This window comes from Nerophis lumbriciformis, linkage group LG16, assembly GCF_033978685.3.
Source record: "Nerophis lumbriciformis linkage group LG16, RoL_Nlum_v2.1, whole genome shotgun sequence".
Taxonomy (NCBI): domain Eukaryota; kingdom Metazoa; phylum Chordata; class Actinopteri; order Syngnathiformes; family Syngnathidae; genus Nerophis; species Nerophis lumbriciformis.
In genome coordinates, this window is record NC_084563.2 from 25,530,177 (window position 1) to 25,553,292 (window position 23,116).

General features: G+C 36.3%; 1 protein-coding gene across 14 annotated transcripts in view; it reads right to left on the reverse strand.

Annotated features, from left to right (window-relative positions):
* Nucleotides 1–1,984: 1,984 nt before the first annotated feature.
* The window catches only part of prom1a (prominin 1a), a 224,551-nt gene continuing 203,419 nt past the window's right edge, over nucleotides 1,985–23,116 (reverse strand). For 8 of the 14 annotated variants that reach the window (XR_012050899.1, XR_012050898.1, XR_012050896.1 and 5 more), the window contains 3 exons: nucleotides 13,404–13,492; nucleotides 11,580–11,617; nucleotides 1,985–4,867 (listed from right to left, as the gene is read on the reverse strand). Coding sequence is in view for 4 of the 14 variants with exons in the window: in XM_061976882.2 (XP_061832866.2) it covers nucleotides 13,423–13,492 (70 nt within the window). In the remaining 10 variants the exon portion in view is untranslated. Of the gene's footprint in view, nucleotides 4,868–11,457; nucleotides 11,618–13,403; nucleotides 13,493–23,116 lie in introns of those variants that run through there. The other 6 variants (XR_012050901.1, XR_012050893.1, XM_061976885.2 and 3 more) reach the window with 3 other exon arrangements.

The window sequence follows — 23,116 nt, forward strand, 5'->3', positions numbered from 1 at the left end:
AGAGAAGCCAGCTATATTAACCTTGTAGATTGTTATAGTAACATTAGGTTAAGTTTGTCAGTGTGCCATGTGTTACCCAGTTTACCCTAGGGCAACAACGTTAATATATGTTTGATGAAACCTGATTATATGCATGAGTGTATGTATCTATATGTACTTGTATATGTACAGTATGTGTATATGTATGTTTATACTGTGAATGTTTATACATTCACATGTTTGTACAGTGAATGTATATGTACATGCATGTGTATATGTATGTTGTACAGTGATTGTATATGTACACGTGTACATATACAATCACATGTACATATACATTCACTGTACAAACATACATATCCACATACATGCAATGTTTGTACTGTGAATGTACAAACCCCAAAAGCAGTGAAGGATTTGCAAATCATTGTATTCTCTTTTTATTTACCATTTACACAACGTGACAGCTTCACTGCTTTTGGGTGTTGTACATTGGGATATATATTTGTGCCATATCACATCATGTTCCTGGCTTAATGGCAAAAAACTTGTGCCCCCCCATTGTTGGTTTCAACAATGTGCCGTCACTCATAACTGATAATGTGTTTTATTATTTATATTATAACAGTAAAAATATATTTTTATTGAAAGTCTGCACATAACTGGCTTTTTTGGGGTTTCTTTACATAAAGAGTCACATCATAACGCTGCTTAGCAACAGTGGAAGAATGATGATTGAATCATTAATTACAAGCTGGAATGCAAATCTTTATTCACCATTTACATGTAAGCACTTTCAACAAATCAAACGTTGTCCCTCGGTGAATTTCTCACATCCAGATTCTTCTTGACAAAAAAAACTGTTTTGTCGGCGAGCGCTTATTTTTTAAACTACCTAACGTGTACGCTAACGCCTTTTTATGTAATTTTTAATGCTTAATAGTTATTTTAGTTTGTGGTGATAATTAATGTGTTAAATGTGGGATATACATATATACATACAGTGGTAGTCAAAAGTTTACATACACTTGTACAGAACATAATGTCATGGCTGTCTTGAGTTTCCAATCATTTCTACAACTCTTATTTTTTTGTGATAGAGTGATCGGAACACAAGAGTGATTGGAGCACATACTTGTTGGTCACAGAACTTTCCTCCAGAAGGTCTTATCTTTGTCCATGTTTTGTCAGATGAAACAAAAATGGAGCTGTTTGGCCACAATACCCAGCAATATGTTTGGAGGCGAAAAGGTGAGGCCTTTAATCCCAGGAACACCATCCTACCGTCAAGCATGATGGTGGTAGTATTATGCTATTGGCCTGGTTTGCTGCCAGGGGAACTGGTGCTTTACAGAGAGTAAATGGGACAATGAAAAAGGAGGATTACCTCCAAATTCTTCAGGACAAGCTAAAATCATCAGCCCGGAGGTTGGGTCTTGGGCACAGTTGGGTGTTCCAACAGGACAATGACCCCAAACACAGGTCAAAAGTGGTAAAGGAATGGCTAAATCAGGCTAGAATGAAGGTTTTAGAATGGCCTTCCCAAAGTCCTGACTTAAACGTGTGGACAATGCTGAAGAAACAAGTCCATGTCAGAAAAGCAACACATTTAGCTGAACTGCACAAATTTTGTCAAGAGGAGTGGTCAAAAATTCAAGCAGAAGCTTGTGGATGGCTACCAAAAGCGCCTTATTGCAGTGAAACTTGCCAAGGGACATGTAAGCAAATATTAACATTGCTGTACCGGTATGTATACTTTTGACCCAGCACATTTGCTCATATTTTCAGTAGACCCATAATAAATTAATGAATTCATAAAAGAAGCAAACTTCATTTAATGTTTTTTGTGACCAACAAGTATGTGCTTCAATCACTCTATCACAAAAAAATAAGAGTTGTAGAAATGATTGGAAACTCAAGACAGCCATGACATTATGTTCTTTACAAGTGTATGTAAACTTTTGACCACGACTGTATATATATATATATATATATATATATATATATATATACACGTACATACAGTAGTAACATTTGAATTTGTTTGACAAATTTGTTAGAAAAAAAAAGCTAACATCTCAGCTGATTAAAAGACATTCTTCAACTAAAAATAAAAATTCCATTAAATAATGCCACTCATATATTTGGTTCCCTTTAAGAACATTTTTGTTCAAGCAACTAGAATTTGAAGTAAACCCGTGCTCCTTTCAGACACTCTTTAGCTTGTTAAATGAGTTTACAATGAGATAAAAGATTGTAGAAATATATTCCAATTGAAAAAAATATATATAAAGACAGAACAATAAGATCCTATGTATATTTTGCTTTGTATTTATTATTTTACTTGTTTTTTGTCTGGTTTTGTATTTGTTTTGTGTCATCCCGTGAGGTGTATATTACTTTTTTTGTTCGGTTTGGACTTCATGAAGTTTTGCGCTCGTTGGTTTTTTTGTGTGTATTTTGTTAGTTTTCATGATATTTGGATGTATTTGTTTGGTTTGTATGCTTGTGAATCTGGGCTATCCATGAAGTAAGACTACTTATTATGTTGAATGGGGCTGGAAATATAAGACTTTCTTCATCCTGTTCCTTCTCAAGCATAGGTGAGTAAATATGTGTTTAGTTGCTAAAGTTTAATTGTCTATTACATCAATGAAGGAGATAAGTAAAACATGAAAAATGAAAATAGCAAGGTGTGTTAACCAGAAGCGGTCCTTTTACTTTTTCAAATGTTCTTTTTGTCACGGTATGCATCGTCATAACCACACAGCCATGTTTTGTTGTACCAGGGATTGATTGTCGTTGGTTAGAGTTAGGGTTGAACTAGGGTTAGGCTAACCCACAACAAAACATGGCTGTGTGGATATGACGATGCAGGGTTAGGGTTAGGGTTAGCCTAACCCTACCTTAACCCTAACCATAACCCTAACAGCAGGAACTATTGTTAGCAAAGACGTGTTAGCACTCCCTTCCAGCATACGCGATATGACAATGTAAGGGAAAAGCTAAATCCAATACATTCGCTTGTTCCAGTACCTAACTGTATCCATACTGTACTGATATGACCCATTCATACAAAAATCCCAAGCAGGCAGTTATTGACCGAGCGCTAAAAACCACCTGAGATCTACGGTAAAATATAGAACTTGGCTGGAGAACATTAATTGTCCACTTTGTACGTCTGGTCGTATTTGTAAGTTACATTTAATTATTAAATCACAGACACTTTTTTTCTTTGAAGAAACATACTTTTGATTGACTTGAGATTGTTTTCCTGTGATTGTTTTTCTGTGATTGTTCTCCGAACACGAAATCATGAAGGATTCTGGGAACTCTTGAGTGTTGATTATTAACATTAGAAAGGTTTTCTTTAAATACCCACTTTTTAGTTTTACTTACTGTATTTTCCGGACCATAGGGCGCACTGCCGATGAATGGTCTATTTTTCAAAAATAAGGCGCATTAAAGGGGTCATATTATTATGATTATTTTCTAAATGTAAAATACTTCCTTGTGGTAATGGTGGTTCTTTGCTCAAAATGTTGCATAGATGATGTTTTACACATCATCTTCAAGTCACTTTAATCTTGCAGTCTACACGTATCTCTTATGTGTGACTGCCATCATATTGCAGAGTACACGTATCTCTTGTGTGTGACTGCCATCATATTGGAGTCTACACCTATCTCTTATGTGTGACTGCAATCATATTGCAGAGTACACATATCTCTTGTGTGGGACTGCCATCATATTGCAGTCTACACCTATCTCTTATGTGTGACTGCCATCATATTGCAATCTACACGTATCTCTTGTGTGTGACTGCCATCATATTGCAGTCTACATGTATCTCTTATGTGTAACTGCCATCATATTGCAGTCTACACGTATCTCTGATGTGTGACTGCCATCATATTACAGTCTACGTATCTCTTATGTGTGACTACATTATATTGCATTCTACATGTATCTCTTATGTGTGACTGCCATCCTATTGCAGTCTACACGTATCTCTTGTGTGTTGTAAGGTGCACCGTCGATTTTTAAGAAAAATGAAAGGATTTTGAGTGCGCCTTGTAGTCCGAAAAATACGGTACTTACCTTTCATTTGCAGGCAGTGAAGTCCGTCTTTGGTCAAACGCGTTTCTATCTTGTATTTTGAATGACTGAGGAAAAATGTCATAACTATGTCAAAAATAAAGTAAAAAACATCATTTTTGGCCTGTGTTGAGACTAACACTAATATGATGTGTTAGAAACGCACTAATTTTGAACATGATCCAGATAAAAATGCGACCTCTGTTTAGCGCACAAAAAACATCGGACGTAGGCCGCCTGTGAACGGAGTGAAGTTGAAAGTATTTTGTTGCTCGAGTTGCTGCAAAATTTTCAAAAAGGGCTAAGCTAACAACAAGATAGTTTTAAAGAGCGTAGGGTTCTTTTAAAAAGCAGTAAATGCCAAAATGAAAGGCAACCAGTCTTTATGCAACGACATTAGCAACCTAGTATTAAAAATATTGTAAACATTGAAAGTCACGCTAGATACAGTCCACTTTTTTTTTCCCCGTAAAGGTTGTTTCCCCGAACGTGACAAATAACCAAGCTAACCTTTTAGCGTGTGTTGTTACCTTCCTGCCACTACTTAGCATCACGGTTGGCGTGAAATAGCGTCAAGTCCAGGTGAGACCCATGTAAACAGAGTTGAGGGAACGGAACCATCCGGAACCAGCCTGGTCCAGATGGAGAACAAGGTCATGCCCTGCGGAAACTTCTTGGCCGAGTAAGGATGAAGATTTAAAATTAAAAAAAATTCCCAGAATTGTTCTTCATGACAGAAAAATCCCGATGTTTAGTTCACTCAGGTTCAAAGTTCCATGAAGGAAGAATCCTGCACACAAAAAAAATGATCAAATGTATTTATTTACAGACAGACATCATTTTGTATGACATGATTGTTTCTTTTGTTAATATCAGAGTGTGTTCTGCTAAAATGTCATCCCTCGAAGGACACATCTTACAGACAGTTCAAATGTATATCATCATATAATATATGTCAATGCGTGGACCTTGGAGTTTGTTTTCCCGGAATGCAAAGGAAAGTTGGCGCGGGCAAGGCGTGAATGTAAGTACATGATTTATTAAAACACGAACAAACTACAAAAAAAGAAGCAAACAAAAGGCGCGCACAATGGCGAAGAACAAACTTGACCAAGGAAAACAAAAGACTAGCACAAAGGCAATAAACTATGAACACGAAACAAAAACACTTACTGTGGCATGGCATGAAGCATGGACTATGGAAAACAGGAATATCATGGGTAGCGTAGCATGGATGGATAGATAGATAATGTCACCAGGACGAACAACAGAAACAGACCGGCTTAAATAGCAGTGACATGATCAGTGAAAACAGGTGCGTGACTCAAAACGTGAAACAGGTGCGTGACATGACAAGTGAAAACTAATGGGTTGCTATGGTGACAAAAACAAACACAAGTGCACAAAGATTTCAAAAACAAAAACAAACATGACTAAAACAAAACATGATCACACAGACATGACAGAGCCCCTCCCTTAAGAACAGATACCAGATGTCCATAAAATAAAAACAAAACAATGATCAATAGTCATGGGAGGGCGGGAGGGGGACATGGCGGTGGGTCACCAGACCACGTGTCCCAGTATCCACCGGGGCAGATTTAGGTGGCGGCAACGCGTAGAGCGCTGCTGTACCAGACGAGGTGGGCGACTTGGGAATGGCCACATCTGTGGCCGACGAGGAGGTCGGCGAACCTGGCGTGGTGGACGCCCATGGAATGGCTACATCCCGCTTGGCGTGGTGCATCAGGCGGCGAAGCTTGGCGTGGCGCGTCAGGCGGCGAAGCTTGGCGTGGTGCGTCAGGCGGCGAAGTTTGGCGTGGCGGGTCTTGGTCTTGGCATGGCGGGTCTTGGTCTTGGCATGGCGGGTCTTGATCTTGGCATGGAGGGTCTTGGTCTTGGCATGGAGGGTCTTGGTCTTGGCATGGAGGGTCTTGGTCTTGGCACGGGGGGTCTTGGTCTTGGCATGGAGGGTGTTGGTCTTGGCGTCGTGGAGCTGCGACGGACGGCACTTGGCGTTGTGGAGCTGCGACTGGAGGGACTTGGCGTCGTGGAGCTGCGACTGGCGGCACTTGGCGTCGTGGCGCTGCGACTGGCAGCACTTGGCGTTGTGGCGCTGCGACTGGCAGCACTTGGCGTCGTGGAGCTGCGACTGGCGGCACTTGACGTCGTGGAGCTGCGACTGGCGGAACTTGGCGTCGTGGAGCTGCGACTGGCGGCACTTGGCGTCGTGGAGCTGCGATTGGCGGCACTTGGCGTCGTGGAGCTGCGACTGGCGGCACTTGCCATTGTGGAGCTGCGACTGGCGGCACTTGGCGTCGTGGAGCTGCGACTGGCGGCACTTGGCGTCGTGGAGCTGTGACTGGAGGAAATTGGCGTGGTGGAACTTAGCGTGGTGCTACTAGGCATGTTGCTAGCCTTGGAGCAGGGCGTGGAGATAGCCGTGGCGTAGGTGCTAGCCTTGGTGCTGGTGCTAGCCTTGGCCCAGGGCGTGGAGCTAGCCGTGGCGCTGGTGCTAGCCGTGGTGCAGGTCGTGGTGCTAGCCTTGGAGCAGCGACAGGTGCTAGCCGTGGTGCAGCTAGCCGTGCTGCTAGCCAAGGTGCAGGTGGAGGTGGCCTAGCTGGGGGTTGCGGCTTGGCAGGCCGAAAGACCGGTGGTGGTGGCCGGATCGGAGGTTGCGGCTTAGCAGGCCAAAAGACCAGTGGCAGCGGCCGGGCTGGCGGCTGTGGCTTGGCAGGCCGAAGAACTGGTGGTGGCGGCCGTGCTAGAGGCTGTGGCTTGGCATGACGCTGAGCGACCCCACCTGAACAGCTCCCAGTCCTAGCCCCCCCTCAAGGAGTGGATACCAGACACGCTCCCTGCGGTCTGGAACCGTCCTTTGGGGTGGGTGGAGGGAGGTCAGGAGGGGGGCAGAATCCTCCCCATTAAATTGTCCAAAATTTATTTTTTCTACCTGGGATTGAGTGGGTGAAAAAAAAAATTGTGACTTGGGCGTGGCTTGAGTCCTGGGGGGCGGGGCATGAAATTCAAATGGCTGTGACTGATTAGCTCTAATGTTCAAAATCATGTTTTGGTAGTGTTTTATCATGTTTTTCGAGTATTTGGTTGGAGGTGAGTGATCAACAGAAAAAGCATTGAAAAAAAAATCCTGGTCTGTGACGTCATCAGGGCGAAGCCGGGCTGGCTGCTGCTTGCTTCCGCCCGGAGGGGGAGGAGCTTGTGGGAGTGGCGTGTCCTGCCGGCTCACGGAAGTCTTTCCTCGTCCTTGGCGACGTTTCCGGAACGGGAGCGACGTGCCGATCGGCACCAGCTTGCCTCCATTCCCCCACATCATCCCCCTGCGCTCCCTGGGGGAAAAGCGCAGCGTCTCGGCCTCCATGGCGCGCAGCACCTCCCAAGAAGCCTCATCCAAACTGTCCAACTTACGTGCGAAAAACGTTTTTTGCTGGTGACATACTGTCAATGCGTGGACCTTGGAGTTTGTTTTTCCAGGATGCAAAGGAAAGTTGGCGCGGGCAAAGCGTGAATGTAAGTACATGATTTATTAAAACACTAACAAACTACAAAAAAAGAAGCAAACAAAAGGCGCGCACAATGGCGGAGAACAAACTTGACTAATGAAAACAAAAGACTAGCACAAAGGCAATAAACTGAACACGAAACAAAAACACTTACTGTGGCATGGCATGAAGCATGAACTATGGAAAACAGGAATATCATGGGTAGCAATAGCATAAATGAATAGATAGATAATGTCACCAGGACGAACAACAGAAACAGACTGGCTTAAATAGTAAATAGTGAAAACAGGTGCGTGACTCTCAGACATGACAATATACACGATACAATTCCTTTCAAATTTATAATTTCATAGCAAGATACCAACAGGTAGGTTGCTATGAAAGGCATAAATGTATTGTTGTTTCAAAATATATTTATTTCATCATTCAATCGATCATATATCTGTCGTCATTTTAATTATTATATTATAATATAGTAAATAAATCATATTTTGATGAGGAAAAACAAAACAATTCTACAAAAATAATTTTTGTGATAATAAAATCAAGAAGGTGAAATATTTTTAAGTGAATAACATCATTTTTAGATGGAAAAATAATGTCACCAAAAAAAAAAAGGAACTTTTTTTTTCTGACTTTAAGGCGCACCTAAAATCCTTTCATTTTATCAAAACTTGACAGTGCGCCTTATAACTCGGTGCACCTAATGTACAGCATAATTCTGGTTGTGCTTACCGACCTCGAAGCTATTTTATTTGGTACATGGTGTAATGATAAGTGTGACCAGTCGATGGCAGTCACACATAAGAGATATGTGTAGACTGCATTATGATGGCAGTCACACATAAGATATACGTGTAGACTGCATTATGATGGCAGTCACACATAAGATACATGTAGACTGCAATATGATGGCAGTCACACATAAGAGATACGTGTGGACTGCAATATGATGGCAGCCGCACATAAGAGATAAGTGTAGACTGCAATATGATGGCAGTCACACATAAGGGATATGTGCAGACTGCAATATGATGGCAGTCACACATAAGAGATACATGTAGACTGCAATATGATGGCAGTCACACATGAGATACGTGTAGACTGCAATATGATGGCAGTCACACATAAGAGATACGTGTAGACTGCAATATGATGGCAGTCGCACATAAGAGATACGTGTAGACTACAATATGATAGCAGTCACACAAGCGATACGTGTACACTGCAATATGATGGCAGTCATACATATTGCGAAACAAAACGCCAGATAATATGTCAGCTAATAGGTACCATTTTGTGGTCCTTAGACACACACCATAATAATACTCATATGTTGAAGCACAGTACATCTGACTATGGTAGCTGTAATCATCAAGCGGTGCGGCTTCATAGCTTAACAAATTTGTACTAAAACATTTTGACAGATTTTTGAGCTCGTGTGTGATTTTCTGTATTTTCAATGGAACATATAAAGTTTTGGGGTTGATTACTTGAGTCATATTGCAGTATACATGTATCTCTTATATGTGACTGCCATCATATTGCAGTCTGCACATATCCCTTATGTGTGACTGCCATCATATTGCAGTCTACACGTATCTCTTATGTGCGACTGCCATCATATTGCAGTCTACACTTATCTCTTATGTGCGACTGCCATCATATTGCAGTCTACACTTATCTCTTATGTGCGGCTGCCATCATATTGCAGTCTACACGTATCTCTTATGTGTGACTGCCATCATATTGCAGTCTATACCTATCTCTTATGTGTGACTGCCATCATATTGCAGTCTACACATATCTCTTATGTGCGACTGCCATCATATTGCAGTCTACACGTGTCTCTTATGTGCGACTGCCATCATATTGCAGTCTACATGTATCTTATGTGTGACTGCCATCATATTGCAGTCTACACGTATATCTTATGTCTTATGTGTGACTGCCATCTACTAGTCACACTTATCATTTCACCATGTACCAAATACAATTGCTTCAAGGTCGGTAAGCACGAGAATTATTCCGTACATTAGGTGCACTGGGTTATAAGGCGCACTGTCGAGTTGTTGTTCCATAATGTTTATTATTGTAATTCAGTCCTTAAATAAAATAGTGAACATACTAGACAACTTGTCTTTTAGTAGTAAGTAAACAAACAAAGACTGCTAATTAGTCTGCTGACGTATGCAGTAACATATTGTGTAATTTATACACCTATTATTTTGTACACATTATGAGGGACAAACTGAAAAAAATAATTATTAATCTACTTGTTAATTTACTGTTAATATCTGCTTATTTTCTGTTTTAACATGTTCTATCTACACTTCTGTTAAAATGTAATAATCACTTATTCTTCTCTTCTTTGATACTTTACATTAGTTTTGGATGATACCACACATTTAGGCATCGATCCGACACCAAGTAGTTACAGCATCATACATTGGTCATATTCAAAGTCCTCATGTGTCCAGGGACGTATTTACTCACTTTATAAACATAATATACTTTTTTTTTTAAACAAAAGAAGATGTTGTGATGCCAAAAAATATCGATGTAATCATAGTAGTATCGACTAAATACGCTCTTGTACTTGGTATCATTACAGTGGATGTCAGGTGTAGATCCACCCATGGTGTTTGTTTACATTGTGACGCCGGTGAGCTACGGTGTGTAATGAAGCGTGTTTAGCTATTCCTCGTCCTCCAGTGATAATGCTACTTGTAAGAAACATACTTTATTTCTCGCCATGGAGACCAGGTTAGTGATTTAGAAGTAGCTAAAACACTGTGGATGGACGTTAGCCGCTAGCTAGCTAGCCATGTCTTAAAGCACCTCTTCCTGAGGGTGTTTCAGTGTTATAACTTCACCTTTATCTTTATCTCACTTTTCTGTCTACACAGTGTGTCTGCTTGTAAGTACTGTGTGTGTGTGCGCTGCCGAACATGCTCCTATGCTGGTAAAACCAGCAATGTCACCACGTGACATTGCTGGTTTTACGAGGGCGGGAATTAATCAATGCAGTGCTTGTAGAAAAACTTGTAGAACCGGTACTTTTTAGAGGCGTTATAGTACCGAATATGATTCATTAGTATCGCGGTACTATACTAGTATTGGTATACCGTACAACCCTATTCCACACTAGTACAACATAAAAGTATGTATGATAATGTGGTGGAATTTCTGACCTTTTGTACCATATTTTGTGTCTGTCAAAGTCCGAAAAGAGAGCGAGGTCGAAAAGCATTAAGAAGGACACGACAGTAGTGGAATGTCTGCTCGTTTCTCTTGTTTCTATTCTGAACCATTGGAAGAGCATATGTGGGTTAGAGTTGAACGTATGGTCGGCCTGACCATTGTACAAAAATGTTTTGATTGTTTGTTATGGCTAAGGGATTCAAGGATGTTGCAGAACAAACAGGTCCAAAACAACGGGACCTTGACACACGAGGGAAACACATAAAATGGCCAGGTAGACCAAGTCTATGTATGATTCGCATGATTCTCGATTCGTCCAACGTCTCCGGAGACGTTGTCTGTTTGCATGACAATTCAATCCAACCTTGTACCATTTTATTATGGGTAAATAAAACTTTTGTACTAAATTCACTTTTGTTGCTGTTTAAGATTCGGACATTCCACCACAATAACGCATCACAAGGCTCCAATATGGGTATCGTGTAAAAGTTTTCAAGTCTTAATAAACATGTCGGAAATAGGGATTTATTATCGGAATATTGACAATGTTTCTTGGAGGAAATAATCACAACTTGATTCTTGCATTACAACTTTTTTATGTTTCACTGGAATTTCTGCTTGTTGAAATTATTTTTTTGGGGGGGGGGATTAATCAATGAAGTGCTTGTCGAAAAAAAAAACAAATTTGTTGGACTAAATTGCTTGTGAGGACTTTATTTTTCTTTACAAGTATCAAAAATGTGTCTCTTCCAGCCCCCCAAAGTAGCAGGCACTCACCAGGGAGTACTTCTCTTCATCTCCAGATGTCATGGCCACTGTGGACACGACACAAAGGAAACATGGATCACATTTTTTGCAATCAATTCTGTGATTTGGTGATCAAAAAAGAGGGCAGGAAAAACAATGTTAGAACATAAAGGTCAGGAAATGACATTCATGGAGGATCTTTAATATCGTTAATATGCTGTTAGCCTGAAGAACATTGTATGAATTCAACATTAATACAAAACACTTCACATTATACAAAAGCAGTGAAGTTGTCACGTTGTGTAAATGGTAAATAAAAAGAGAATACAATGATTCGCAAATCCTTTTCAACTTATATTCAATTGAATAGACTGTAAAGACAAGATATTTTATGTTCACACTGAGAAACTTAATTTTTTTTTGTAAATAATCATAAACTTAGAATTGAATGGCAGCAACATATTTCAAAAAAATACATTTTTACCACTGTGTTACATGGCCTTTCCTTTTAACAATACTCAGTAAAGGTTTGGGAACTGAGGAGACACATTTTTGAAGTAGAATTATTTCCCATTCTTGCTTGATGTATAGCTTAAGTTGTTCAACAGTCTCCCTTCTGATATTTTAGCCTTCATAATGCACCACACATTTTCAATGGGAGACAGGTCTGGACTACAGGCAAGCCAGTCTAGTAGCTTGGCATTGTCTTGCTGATATAAGCAGGGGCGTCCATGATAACGTTGCTTGGATGGCAACATATGTTGCTCCAAAAGCTGTATGCACCTTTCAGCATTAATGGTGCCTTCACAAATGTGTAAGTTACCCATGCCTTGGACACTAATACACCCCCATACCATCACACATGCTGCCTTTTACACTTTGACCCTAGAACAGTTCGGATGGTTCTTTTCCTCTTTGGTCCGGAGGACAACACGTCCACGGTTTCCAAAAACAATTTGAAATGTGGACTCGTCAGACCACAGGACACTTTTCCACTTTGCATCAGTCCATCTTAGATGAGCTCGAGCCCAGCGAACATTTCTGGGTGTTGTTGATAAATGGCTTTGGCTTTGCATAGTAGAGTTTGAACTTGCACTTACAGATGTAGCGACCAACTCTAGTTACTGACAGTGGTTTTCTGAAGTGTTCCTGAGCCCTTGTGGTGATATCCTTTACACACTGATGTGGCTTTTGGATGCAGTACCGCCTGAGGGATCCAAGGTCCGTAATATCATGGCTTACGTGCAGTGATTTCTCCAGATTCTCTGAACCTTTTGATGATTTTACAGAGCGTAGATGGTGAAATCCCTAAATTCCTTGCAATAGCTGGTTGAGAAATGTTGTTCTTAAACAATTTGCTCAGGCATTTGTTGACAAAGTGGTGACCCTCGCACCGTCCTTGTTTGTGAATGACTGAGCATTTCATGGAAGCTGCTTTTATACCCAATCATGGCACCCATGCTTGGGTGTTCACCTGTGGGATGTTCCAAATAAGTATTTGATGTGCATTCCTCAACTCTGTCACTCTTTTTTGCCACTTGTGCCAGCTTTTTTTTTTAAACATGTTGCAGGCATCAAATTCCAAATGAGCTAAATTTGCAAGTTTCTCAGTGTGAACATGAAATATCTTGTCTTTGCAGTCTATTCAATTGAATATAAGTTGAAAAGGATTTGCAAATCATTGTATTCTCTTTTTATTTACCATTTACACCACGTGACTACTTCACTCACACTATAAGTGAGGAACGAGGCAAAAGAGAACCCAGACCTACTTTAGGCAGAATGCAAAGATGAAATAAATTAAGGGTCCACAGCGAGCTACTGTGTTGGAAAGAAGAACTAGTAGTTTGGTACCTGCCAGGACACAAGAAAGTCACCAGTCGATGTGTCTTGGGGGAGCCGAGGCCCTTGGGAACCTGTTGATGGTGTCATAGGTGGGGATGCTAACACAGGAGAACGTCAACGTCAGTTAGCACTAAAACAACAATTTTGACTTACTGGATTAAAAACAAGCTCATTAGGCAGAAAAGGCTATTAAAACGGTGTCAGGTCCAGAAAGAAGCTTCAAAGGTCCCCTGTTATGCAAAACTTTTGAACTGTACAACTTGCAATATGCTAACTAACATGATGTTAAAATGTAATGTTAGCATGTCGCTCACATAGCTGTTCTAGTGTTGCTAACCTAGCATGATAAAATGTAATGTTAGCATGTAGCTCATGTTGCTATGCTAGTCTTGTTAACCTAATGTTGAAATGTAATTTTAACATGTAGCTCACATCGCTATCTTAGTGTTGCTAACCTAGCATGATAAAATGCAATGTTAGCATGTTGCTCATATAGCTACAGTATGTTCATGTTGCTAACCTACCATGAGGTTAAAATGTAACGTTAGCACGTAGCTCACATAGTTATTCTAGTCTTGCTAACCTAACATGATATCAATATGTAACACTAGCAAGTTGCTCACATCGCTATGTTAGTGTTGCTAACCTACATGATGTTGAAATGTATTGTTAGCATTTCGCTCACATAGCTGTTCTAGTGTTGCTAACCTAGCATGATAAAATGTTATGTTAGCATGTAGCTCATGTAGCTATGCTGGTCTTGTTAACCTAATGTTAAAATGTAATTTTAACATGTAGCTCACATAGCTATGTTAGTGTTGCTAACCTAGCATGATAAAATGTAATGTTAGCATGCAACTCATGTAGCTATTTTAGTCTTGTTAACCTAATGTTAAAATGTAATTTTAACATGTAGCTCACATAGCTATGTTAGTGTTGCTAACCTAGCATGATAAAAAGCAATGTTAGCATGTTGCTCATATAGCTACAGTATGTTCATGTTGCTAACCTACCATGAGGTTAAAATGTAGCATTAGCACGTAGCTCACCTAGTTATTCTAGTCTTGCTAACATGTAACGCTAGCAAGTTGCTCACATCGCTATGTTAGTGTTGCTAACCTACATGATGTCGAAATGTAATGTTTGCATGTAGCTCACCTTGCTGCGCTATAGTCACTCTCATGCATGCAGCTAACAAAGCTATGCTAATATTGTTCACCTATCACGATGTTAAAATGTAATGGTAACATGAAGCTCACATAGCTATGCTAGTGTTGCTAATCTAGCATGATGTTAAAATGTAATGTTAGCATTTAGCTCACATAGCTATGCCAGTGTTGCTAATCTAGCATGATGTTAAAATGTAATGTTAGCATTTAGCTCACAAAGCTATGCTAGTGTTGCTAACGTAGCGTGATGTTAAATCAATGTTAACATGCAGCTATGATTGTGTTACTAACCTAGTGTGACAAAATGTAATGTTAGCATGTTTTAAGTGTTGTGACTTCCTGTCGTTTTAGACTTAGACTTCCTTTTTATTGTCATTCAAATTCGAACTTTACAGTACAAATAAGAAATGTTGTACTACTGTAGTTGATTAAAAGCTTAAAAAACAAACAAACAAAAAAAACCATAATATGTTAGGACTCAAATTTATTGAGGAATTTAGCAAAAACTAAATCTTAAAAAAAAAAAATCCAAAATGTTTTTACACCCTTAAAAACTTGAGGATGTTAATGTTTTATTTGGCTCTGAAGATACAAACCCCAAAAGCAGTGAAGTTGTCACGTTGTGTAAATGGTAAATAAAAAGAGAATACAATGATTTGCAAATCCTTTTCAACTTATATTCAATTGAATAGACTGCAAAGACAAGATATTTCATGTTCACACTGAGAAACTTTGTTATTTTTTTTACAAATATTAGCTCATTTGGAATTTGATGCCTGCAACATGTTTCAAAAAAGCTGGCACAAGTGGCAAAAAAAACTGAGAAAGTTGAGGAATGCTCATCAAATACTTATTTGGAACATCCCACAGGTGAACAGGCTAGTTGGGAACAGGTGGGTGTCATGATTGGGTATAAAAGCAGCTTCCATGAAATGCTCAGTCATTCACAAACAAGGACGGAGCGAGGGTCACGACTTTGTCAACAAATGCCTGAGCAAATTGTTTGAGAACATTTCTCAAACAGCTATTGCAAGGAATTTAGGGATTTCATCATCTAAGGTTCAGAGTTAAAGTTAAAGTTAAGTTAAAGTACCAATGATTGTCACACACACACTAGGTGTGGTGAAATTTGTCCTCTGCATTTGACCCATCGCTACATCTGTAAGTGCAAGTTAAAACTCTACTCTGCAAAAGTCAAAGCCATTTATCAACAACACCCAGAAATACTTCACTGGGCCCGAGCTCATCGAAGATGGACTGATGCAAAGTGGAAAAGTGTTCTGTGGTCTGACGAGTCCACATTTCAAATTGTTTTTGGAAACTGTGGACGTCGTGTCCTCCGGACCAAAGAGGAAAAGAACCATCCGGACTGTTCTAGGCGCAAAGTGTAAAAGGCAGCATGTGTGATGGTATGGGGGTGTATTAGTGCCAAAGGCATGGGTAACTTACACATCTGTGAAGGCACCCATTAATGCTGAAAGGTACATACAGCTTTTGGAGCAACATATGTTGCCATCCAAGGAATGTTATCATGGACGCCCCTGCTTATTTCAGTAAGACGATGCCAAGCCACAACAGCGTAGTTAAAGAGTGCGGGTACTAGACTGGCCTGCCTGTAGTCCAGACCTGTCTCCCATTGAAAATGTGTGGTGCAATAAGAAGGCTAACTTATGAGAAGGGTGACTGTTGAACAACTTAAGCTGTACATCAAGCAAGAATGGGAAATAATTCCACTTCAAAAATATGTCTCCTCAGTTCCCAAACCTTTACTGAGTGTTGTTAAAAGGAAAGGCCATGTAACACAGTGGTAAAAATGCCTTTTTTGCAATGTGTTGCTGCCATTAAATTCTAAGTCCATGATTATTTGCACAAAAATAACAAAGTTTCTCAGTGTGAACATGAAATATCTGGTCTTTATAAGTTGAAAAGGATTTGCAAATCATTGTACTCTCTTTTTATTTACCATTTACACAACGTGACAACTTCACTGCTTTTTGGGTTTGTATGATGTTAAGAGTCAAAAGTACACAATAGTGCATTAGCTTTGGAGACGATAGCATGTAAAGCCTCAGACAAACAAACAGCATGTTGGTTTTAAATACATCTGCTACAAAATGGGACCTTTAAAACATGTTTGCGTCCCTGCATGAAGTTGTGTTACACGCGGACAGGAAGTGAGTACACAACAACCCAACAACAAAGCATGCAGTTAAAAAATGTCATTTGTCTTGTTGTTTGTGTGTGTCATTGAAGAGAAAAGCAAAATAAAGTCCAAGCTTAGTTTTGACATGCTTGCCTCTCTGGGAACAAAATGATCAGACGCACATTCAGAGGATTTTGGTTGACTCTAAACGAGAAGAAAAAGTCACTTTGCTAGCGAACCAAAACATTCTCACTTAAATTGGCAAAAAAAACAACCAAATCCAGTCGTTTTGAGCAATAGAAATAATTTGTCATAGCATATTTGAATAGTGGTCTCCTTGTTGACCCTCCTCCTCTCAATAGGCCATGTTTATGCTGCTGTGCTGTTATTAATTCCTTATTCTCTTTTATCACAGAAAAATTTTTCTAAAACCTATAAAAAAAATGATGTCTTTATTTAATACTGTTGACACTTTCATCAATGCCTTCAAAGGATGAAAAATACTAAACAAAAGTCATTTTATGAGGATAAAGTTGCAATGTAAAGTCAAAATATTACATAATGTATAGTAAATAATTAGTGTCACAATGTTCAGTGCAAAATTAGATCTAGAACTAGATTAAGAAGATAATCTAATATGTTTTTTAATAAATCTAAATATTAGAAGAACAAAGGCTTATGATAATATTAAAGGACAAATTCCATCTTACATGAAAAAGAAAACATTCCATATTATAAAAGAAGAGAATAACTTCAGCATAAAGTCAAAATATTAAAGAAAAAGTTCTAATGTTCAAGTCAAAATATTATGGGAATAAAGTTATAATATCCCAAGCATGAAGTCAAACTATAGGAATAAAGTTAGGATATTACAAGAATATGGCTAAAAATGTTACAGGAATCAAGTTATAATATTATAAAATAAAGTCAAAATATTCTAGGAAAAGTCATATTACAAGAATTGGTCATAGTCTTACAGAGTCAGAATATTGTAAGAATAAAGTTAAAATATCACAAAAATTAAATCAAATTATAAGAATGCAGTTAAGAATATTACAATAATAAAGCGAAAATATAATAGGAATAAACACTTAAAATTACAGGAATAAAATCTAAATAATATATTGAATAAAATTGTAATGTTAAGCAAATAAAACATATATTAAAAGAATGAAGTGTTGTGAGAATAAAGTTATAATATTACAAGAAAAAAGGTTGAAATATTTGAAAACATTAACAAAAAAAACCCAACTACACTGGCAAAACAAACAAACAAGTAAACGGGGGGAAATTCATTTGTAAAAATAATGCTTTGTCAAAATTGTAATAGAAAAATGAAGTCCAAATACTACCATGCAATATAATAGCAAGTTTAAAGTCACAATATTAAATAAATACGGTTATAATACAGCGGGAATTAAGTAAAAAGATTATGGAAATAAAAGTATATTACAAAAATAAAGTCTAAATATTATAGTAAAGTCATACAATTAAATGGAATAAAGTTATAATATTGCACAAAAAAGATGAATAATTTGTAAACATTTTTATGTTATAATATTACAAGCATGAAGTCAAAATATTATATAACTAAAGTTATATTATTGCAAGAATAAAGTCAAAATATTATAGGAATAAAGTTATATTATTACAAGAATGAAGTCAAAATATACTGCTCCCCTCACCTCTCAGGGGGTGAAAAAGTGTCAAATGCAGAGGACAAATTTCACCACACCTAGTGTGTGTGACAATCATTGCCTATAACTTTAACTTTATAGGAATAAAGTTATATTATTACGTGAATAAAGTCAAAATATTGTAAGAATAAAGTTATATTATTACACAAATAGTCAAAATATTGTAGGAATAAAGTTATATTATTGCAAGAATAAAGTCTAAATATTGTAGAAAATAAAGTTGTAATATTACAAGAATAAATACAAATATTGTAGGAATAAAGTTATAATATTACAAGAATGAAGTTATATTATGTATTATATTGTAAAATAAAATTACAATGTTACAAGAATAAAGTCAAAATATTGTAGGAATAAAGTTATAATATTACAAGAATAAAGTCAAAATTTTGTAAGAATAAAGTTATATTATTACAAGAATAAAGTCAAAATATTAAAGGAATAAAATTATATTATTGCAAGAATAAAGTCAAAATTTTGTAGGAATAAAGTTATATTACACGAATAAAGTCAAAATATTATAGGAATAAAATTATATTATTGCAAGAATAAAGTCAAAATATTATAGGAATAAAGTTATATTATTGCAAGAATAAAGTTAAATACTGTATGAATAAAGTTATATTATTACACAAATAAAGTCAAAATATTATAGGAATCCATCCATCCATCCATCTACAACCGCTTATCCGGAATCGGGTCGCGGGGGCAACAGCTCCAGCAGAGACCCCAAGACTTCCCTCTCCAGAATAATAATAAAGTTATGTTATTCCTATAATATAACTTTATAGGATTAAAGTTATATTATTGCAAGAATTAATTTAATATATTTTAGGAATAAAGTTATAATATTACAGGAATAAAGTTATAATATTACAGGAATAAAGTAAAACTATTATAGGAATAAAGTTATATTATTGCAAAAATAAAGTCAAAATATTATAGGAATCAAGTTTTATTATTGCAAGAATAAAGTCTAAATATTATTGGAATAAAGTTACATTATTGCAGGAATAAAGTTTAAATATTGTAGGAATAAAGTTATATTATTACACGAATAAAGTAAAAATAAAATAGGAATAAAGTTATATTATTGCAGGAATAAAGTAAAAATATTATAGGAATAAAGTTGTATTATTGCAAGTATGAAGTTAAAATATTGTAGGAATAAAGTTATATTATTGCAAGAATAAAGTAAAAATAATGTAGGAATGAGGTTATATTATTGCAAGAATAAAGTTATAATATTACAGGAATAAAGTAAAAATATTTTTTCGGAATAAAGTTATATTATTGAAAGAATAAAGTCAAAATATTATAGGAATAAAGTTATATTATTGCAATAATAAAGTCGAAATATTGTCGGAATAAAGTTATATTATTGCAAGAATGACGTCAAACTATTGTAGGAATAAAGTTTTAATATTATAGGAATAAAGTTATATTATTGCAATAATAAAGTCGAAATATTGTAGGAATAAAGTTATATTATTGCAAGAATTAAGTCAAATTATTGTAGGAATTAAGTTTTAATATTGCAAGAATAAAGTCAAAATATTGTAGGAATATAGTTATATTATTGCAAGAATAAAGTCACAATATTGTATGAATAAAGTTATAACATTGCAAGAAAAAAGTCAAAATATTGTAGGAATAAAGTTTAATTATTGCAAGAATAGAGTCAAAAATATTAGAGGAATAAAGTTATATTGTTGCAAGAATAAAGGTAAATATATTTTAGGAATTAAGGTATATTATTACAGGAATGATGTCAAACTATTGTAGGAATAAAATGATATTATTGCAATAATGAAGTCAAAATATTGTAGGAATAAAGTTATAATATTGCAAGAATGAAGTCAAAATATTATAGGAATAACATTATAATATTGCAAGAATAATGTCAAAATATTGTAGGAATAAAGTTATATTATTACACAAATAAAGTCAAAATAAAGGAATAAAGTTATATTATTGCAAGAATGAAGTTAATATATTTTGTAGGAATAAAAATATATTATTACATGAATAAAGTCGACATTTTGTAGGAATAAAGTTATAATATTACAAGAATAAAGTCAAAGAATTGTAGGAATAAAGTTATAATATTGTAGGAATAAAGTTATAATATTACAGGAATAAAGTCAAAATATTATAGGAATAAAGTTATATTATTGCAGGAATAAAGTTAAAATATTATAGGAATACAGTTATATTATTGCAAGAATAACGTCAAAATATTGTAGGAATAAAGTTATAATATTACAGGAATATAAATATAATATTACAGGAATAAAGTAAAAATATTGTAGGAATAAAGTTATATTGTTACACGAATAAAGTCAAAATATTATAGGAATAAAGTTACATTATTGCAGGAAAAAAGTTACATTATTGCAGGAAAAAAGTCAAAATATTATCGGAATTAAGTTATATTATTGCAAGAATAAAGTTAAAATATTGTCGGAATAAAGTTATATTATTACACGAATAAAGTCAAAATATTATAGGCATAAAGTTTTACTATTGCAAGAATATTGTTAAAATTTTGTAGGAATAAACTTATATTATTACACAAATAAAGTCAAAATATTATAGGAATAAAGTTATATTATTGCGGGAATAAAGTCAACATGTAGGAATAAAGTTATAATATTACAGGAATAGAGTTACAATATTACAGGAATAAAGTAAAAATATTATAGGAATAGACCCCGCTACTTAAAAAACAATTATTTAAACCTTCCCGCACTGACCCCGCATTCATGACTTGGCACGATCATGGTATCACCACTGTGAAGACCTCTATGCAGACGGAGTGTTCTCATCCTTCACTGAACTCTCTTCCAAATACGATTTGCCGAACTCTCACCTTTTTCGTTTTTTCCAGGCGAGGGACTTCGTAAAGAACCACACTTTCCAAATCGTCCTCCGGAAACTCTTATAGATGCATTGTTATCTTTGAGCCCTAATCATAAAACATGTATCTCCGTGTTATATACCTCCTTAAGTTCAGTTGCTCCAAACTCTCTATCAGTGTTAAGAGCCTCGTGGGAGACCGATCTTAATACCAACATATCCGATAAACACTGGAACTCTGCCCTGAAACTGGTTCACTCCTCCTCAATATGTGCCCGTCATAATCTCATCCAATGCAAAGTAATCCATAAAATTCACTACACTAATTCAAAACTATCCAAAATCTACCCCACTGTTAGCAATACCTGCAATAGATGCAAACAATCTCCGGCTGATCATGTCCATATGTTCTGGTCCTGCTCGAAACTATGTTCCTTTTGGGAGGACATTTTTGACACAATCGGAAAAGCATACGGTCAAAACTTTTCCCCCAACCCTTTATCAGCCATTTTTGGCGTATGCCCCGATAACATGTGCCCGGTACCACTAAAACGCTCTGTTGCTTTTACGACCTTGCTAGCCAGGCGATTGATCTTGTTTAATTGGAAGCTGGCTCGCCCCCCATCACACGGCCGTTGGATTAGAGAGGTTCTCTACAATCTAAAACTGGAAAAACTTTTCGCTAAGGGGCTCGGCTCAAGCGTTTGAAAGCTCATGGAGTCCTTTTTTGCTGTATGTCAACTCTCTTGACTTATGCCCAGACGCAGATGAGGAATAATCTCCCTTTTATTTATTATTATTATTATTAATTTTTTTTTCTTCTAATTTGTTCTCTCTCTCCTTTTAGCCTGTTTGTCTGTCTCTGGCCTTGTATATGTGTATGTATGTGTGTGTGTGTGTGTGTGTGTGTGTGTGTGTGTGTGTGTGTGTGTGTGAGAATGTGTCTGTCTTTGTCGTCTTACTTGTTATATGATTGTGCCATATGCCCCTTGTTTGTGTGACCTGAGTGGGGTGGGTGGGTGGTTTGGGTTTTAAGGGAAAGGGTGTGAATAATTTACTGACTTTAAAATTGTACTGTTTCGACTTGCACTTTTTTCTATCTATTTGAAAATGCCAATAAAAAAAGTTGGATTAAAATATTGTAGGAATACAGTTATATTATTGCAAGAATAAAGTCAACATTTTGTAAGAATAAAGTTATATTATTACACAAATAAAATCAAAATATTGTAGGAAAAAAGTTATATTATTGCAAGAATAGAGTCAAAATATTGTAGGAATAAAGTTATATTATTGCAAGAATAAAGTTGATATATTGTAGGAATAAAGTCATATTATTACATGAACAAAGTCAAAATATTGTAGGAATAAAGTTATATTATTACAAGAATAAAGTCAAAATATTGTAGAAATAAAGTTATAATATTACAAGAATAAAGTCAAAATATTGTAGGAATAAAGTTATAATATTACAGGAATAAAGTCAAAAAATTATAAGAATAAAGTTATATTATTGCAAGAATAAAGTTAATATATTGTAGGAATAAAGTCATATTATTACATGAATAAAGTCAAAATATTGTAGGAATAAAGTTATAATATTACAGGAATAAAGTCAAAATATTATAGGAATAACGTTATATTATTGCAAGAATAAAGTCAAAATATTGTAGGAATAAAGTTATAATATTACAGGAATAAAGTTAGAAAATTACAGGAATAAAGTCAAAATATTATAAGAATAAAGTTATATTATTAGTATTAGATCAAAATATTGTAGGAATAAGTTATATTATTGCAAGAATTAAGTCAAATTATTGTAGGAATAAAGTTATAATATTGCAAGAATAAAGT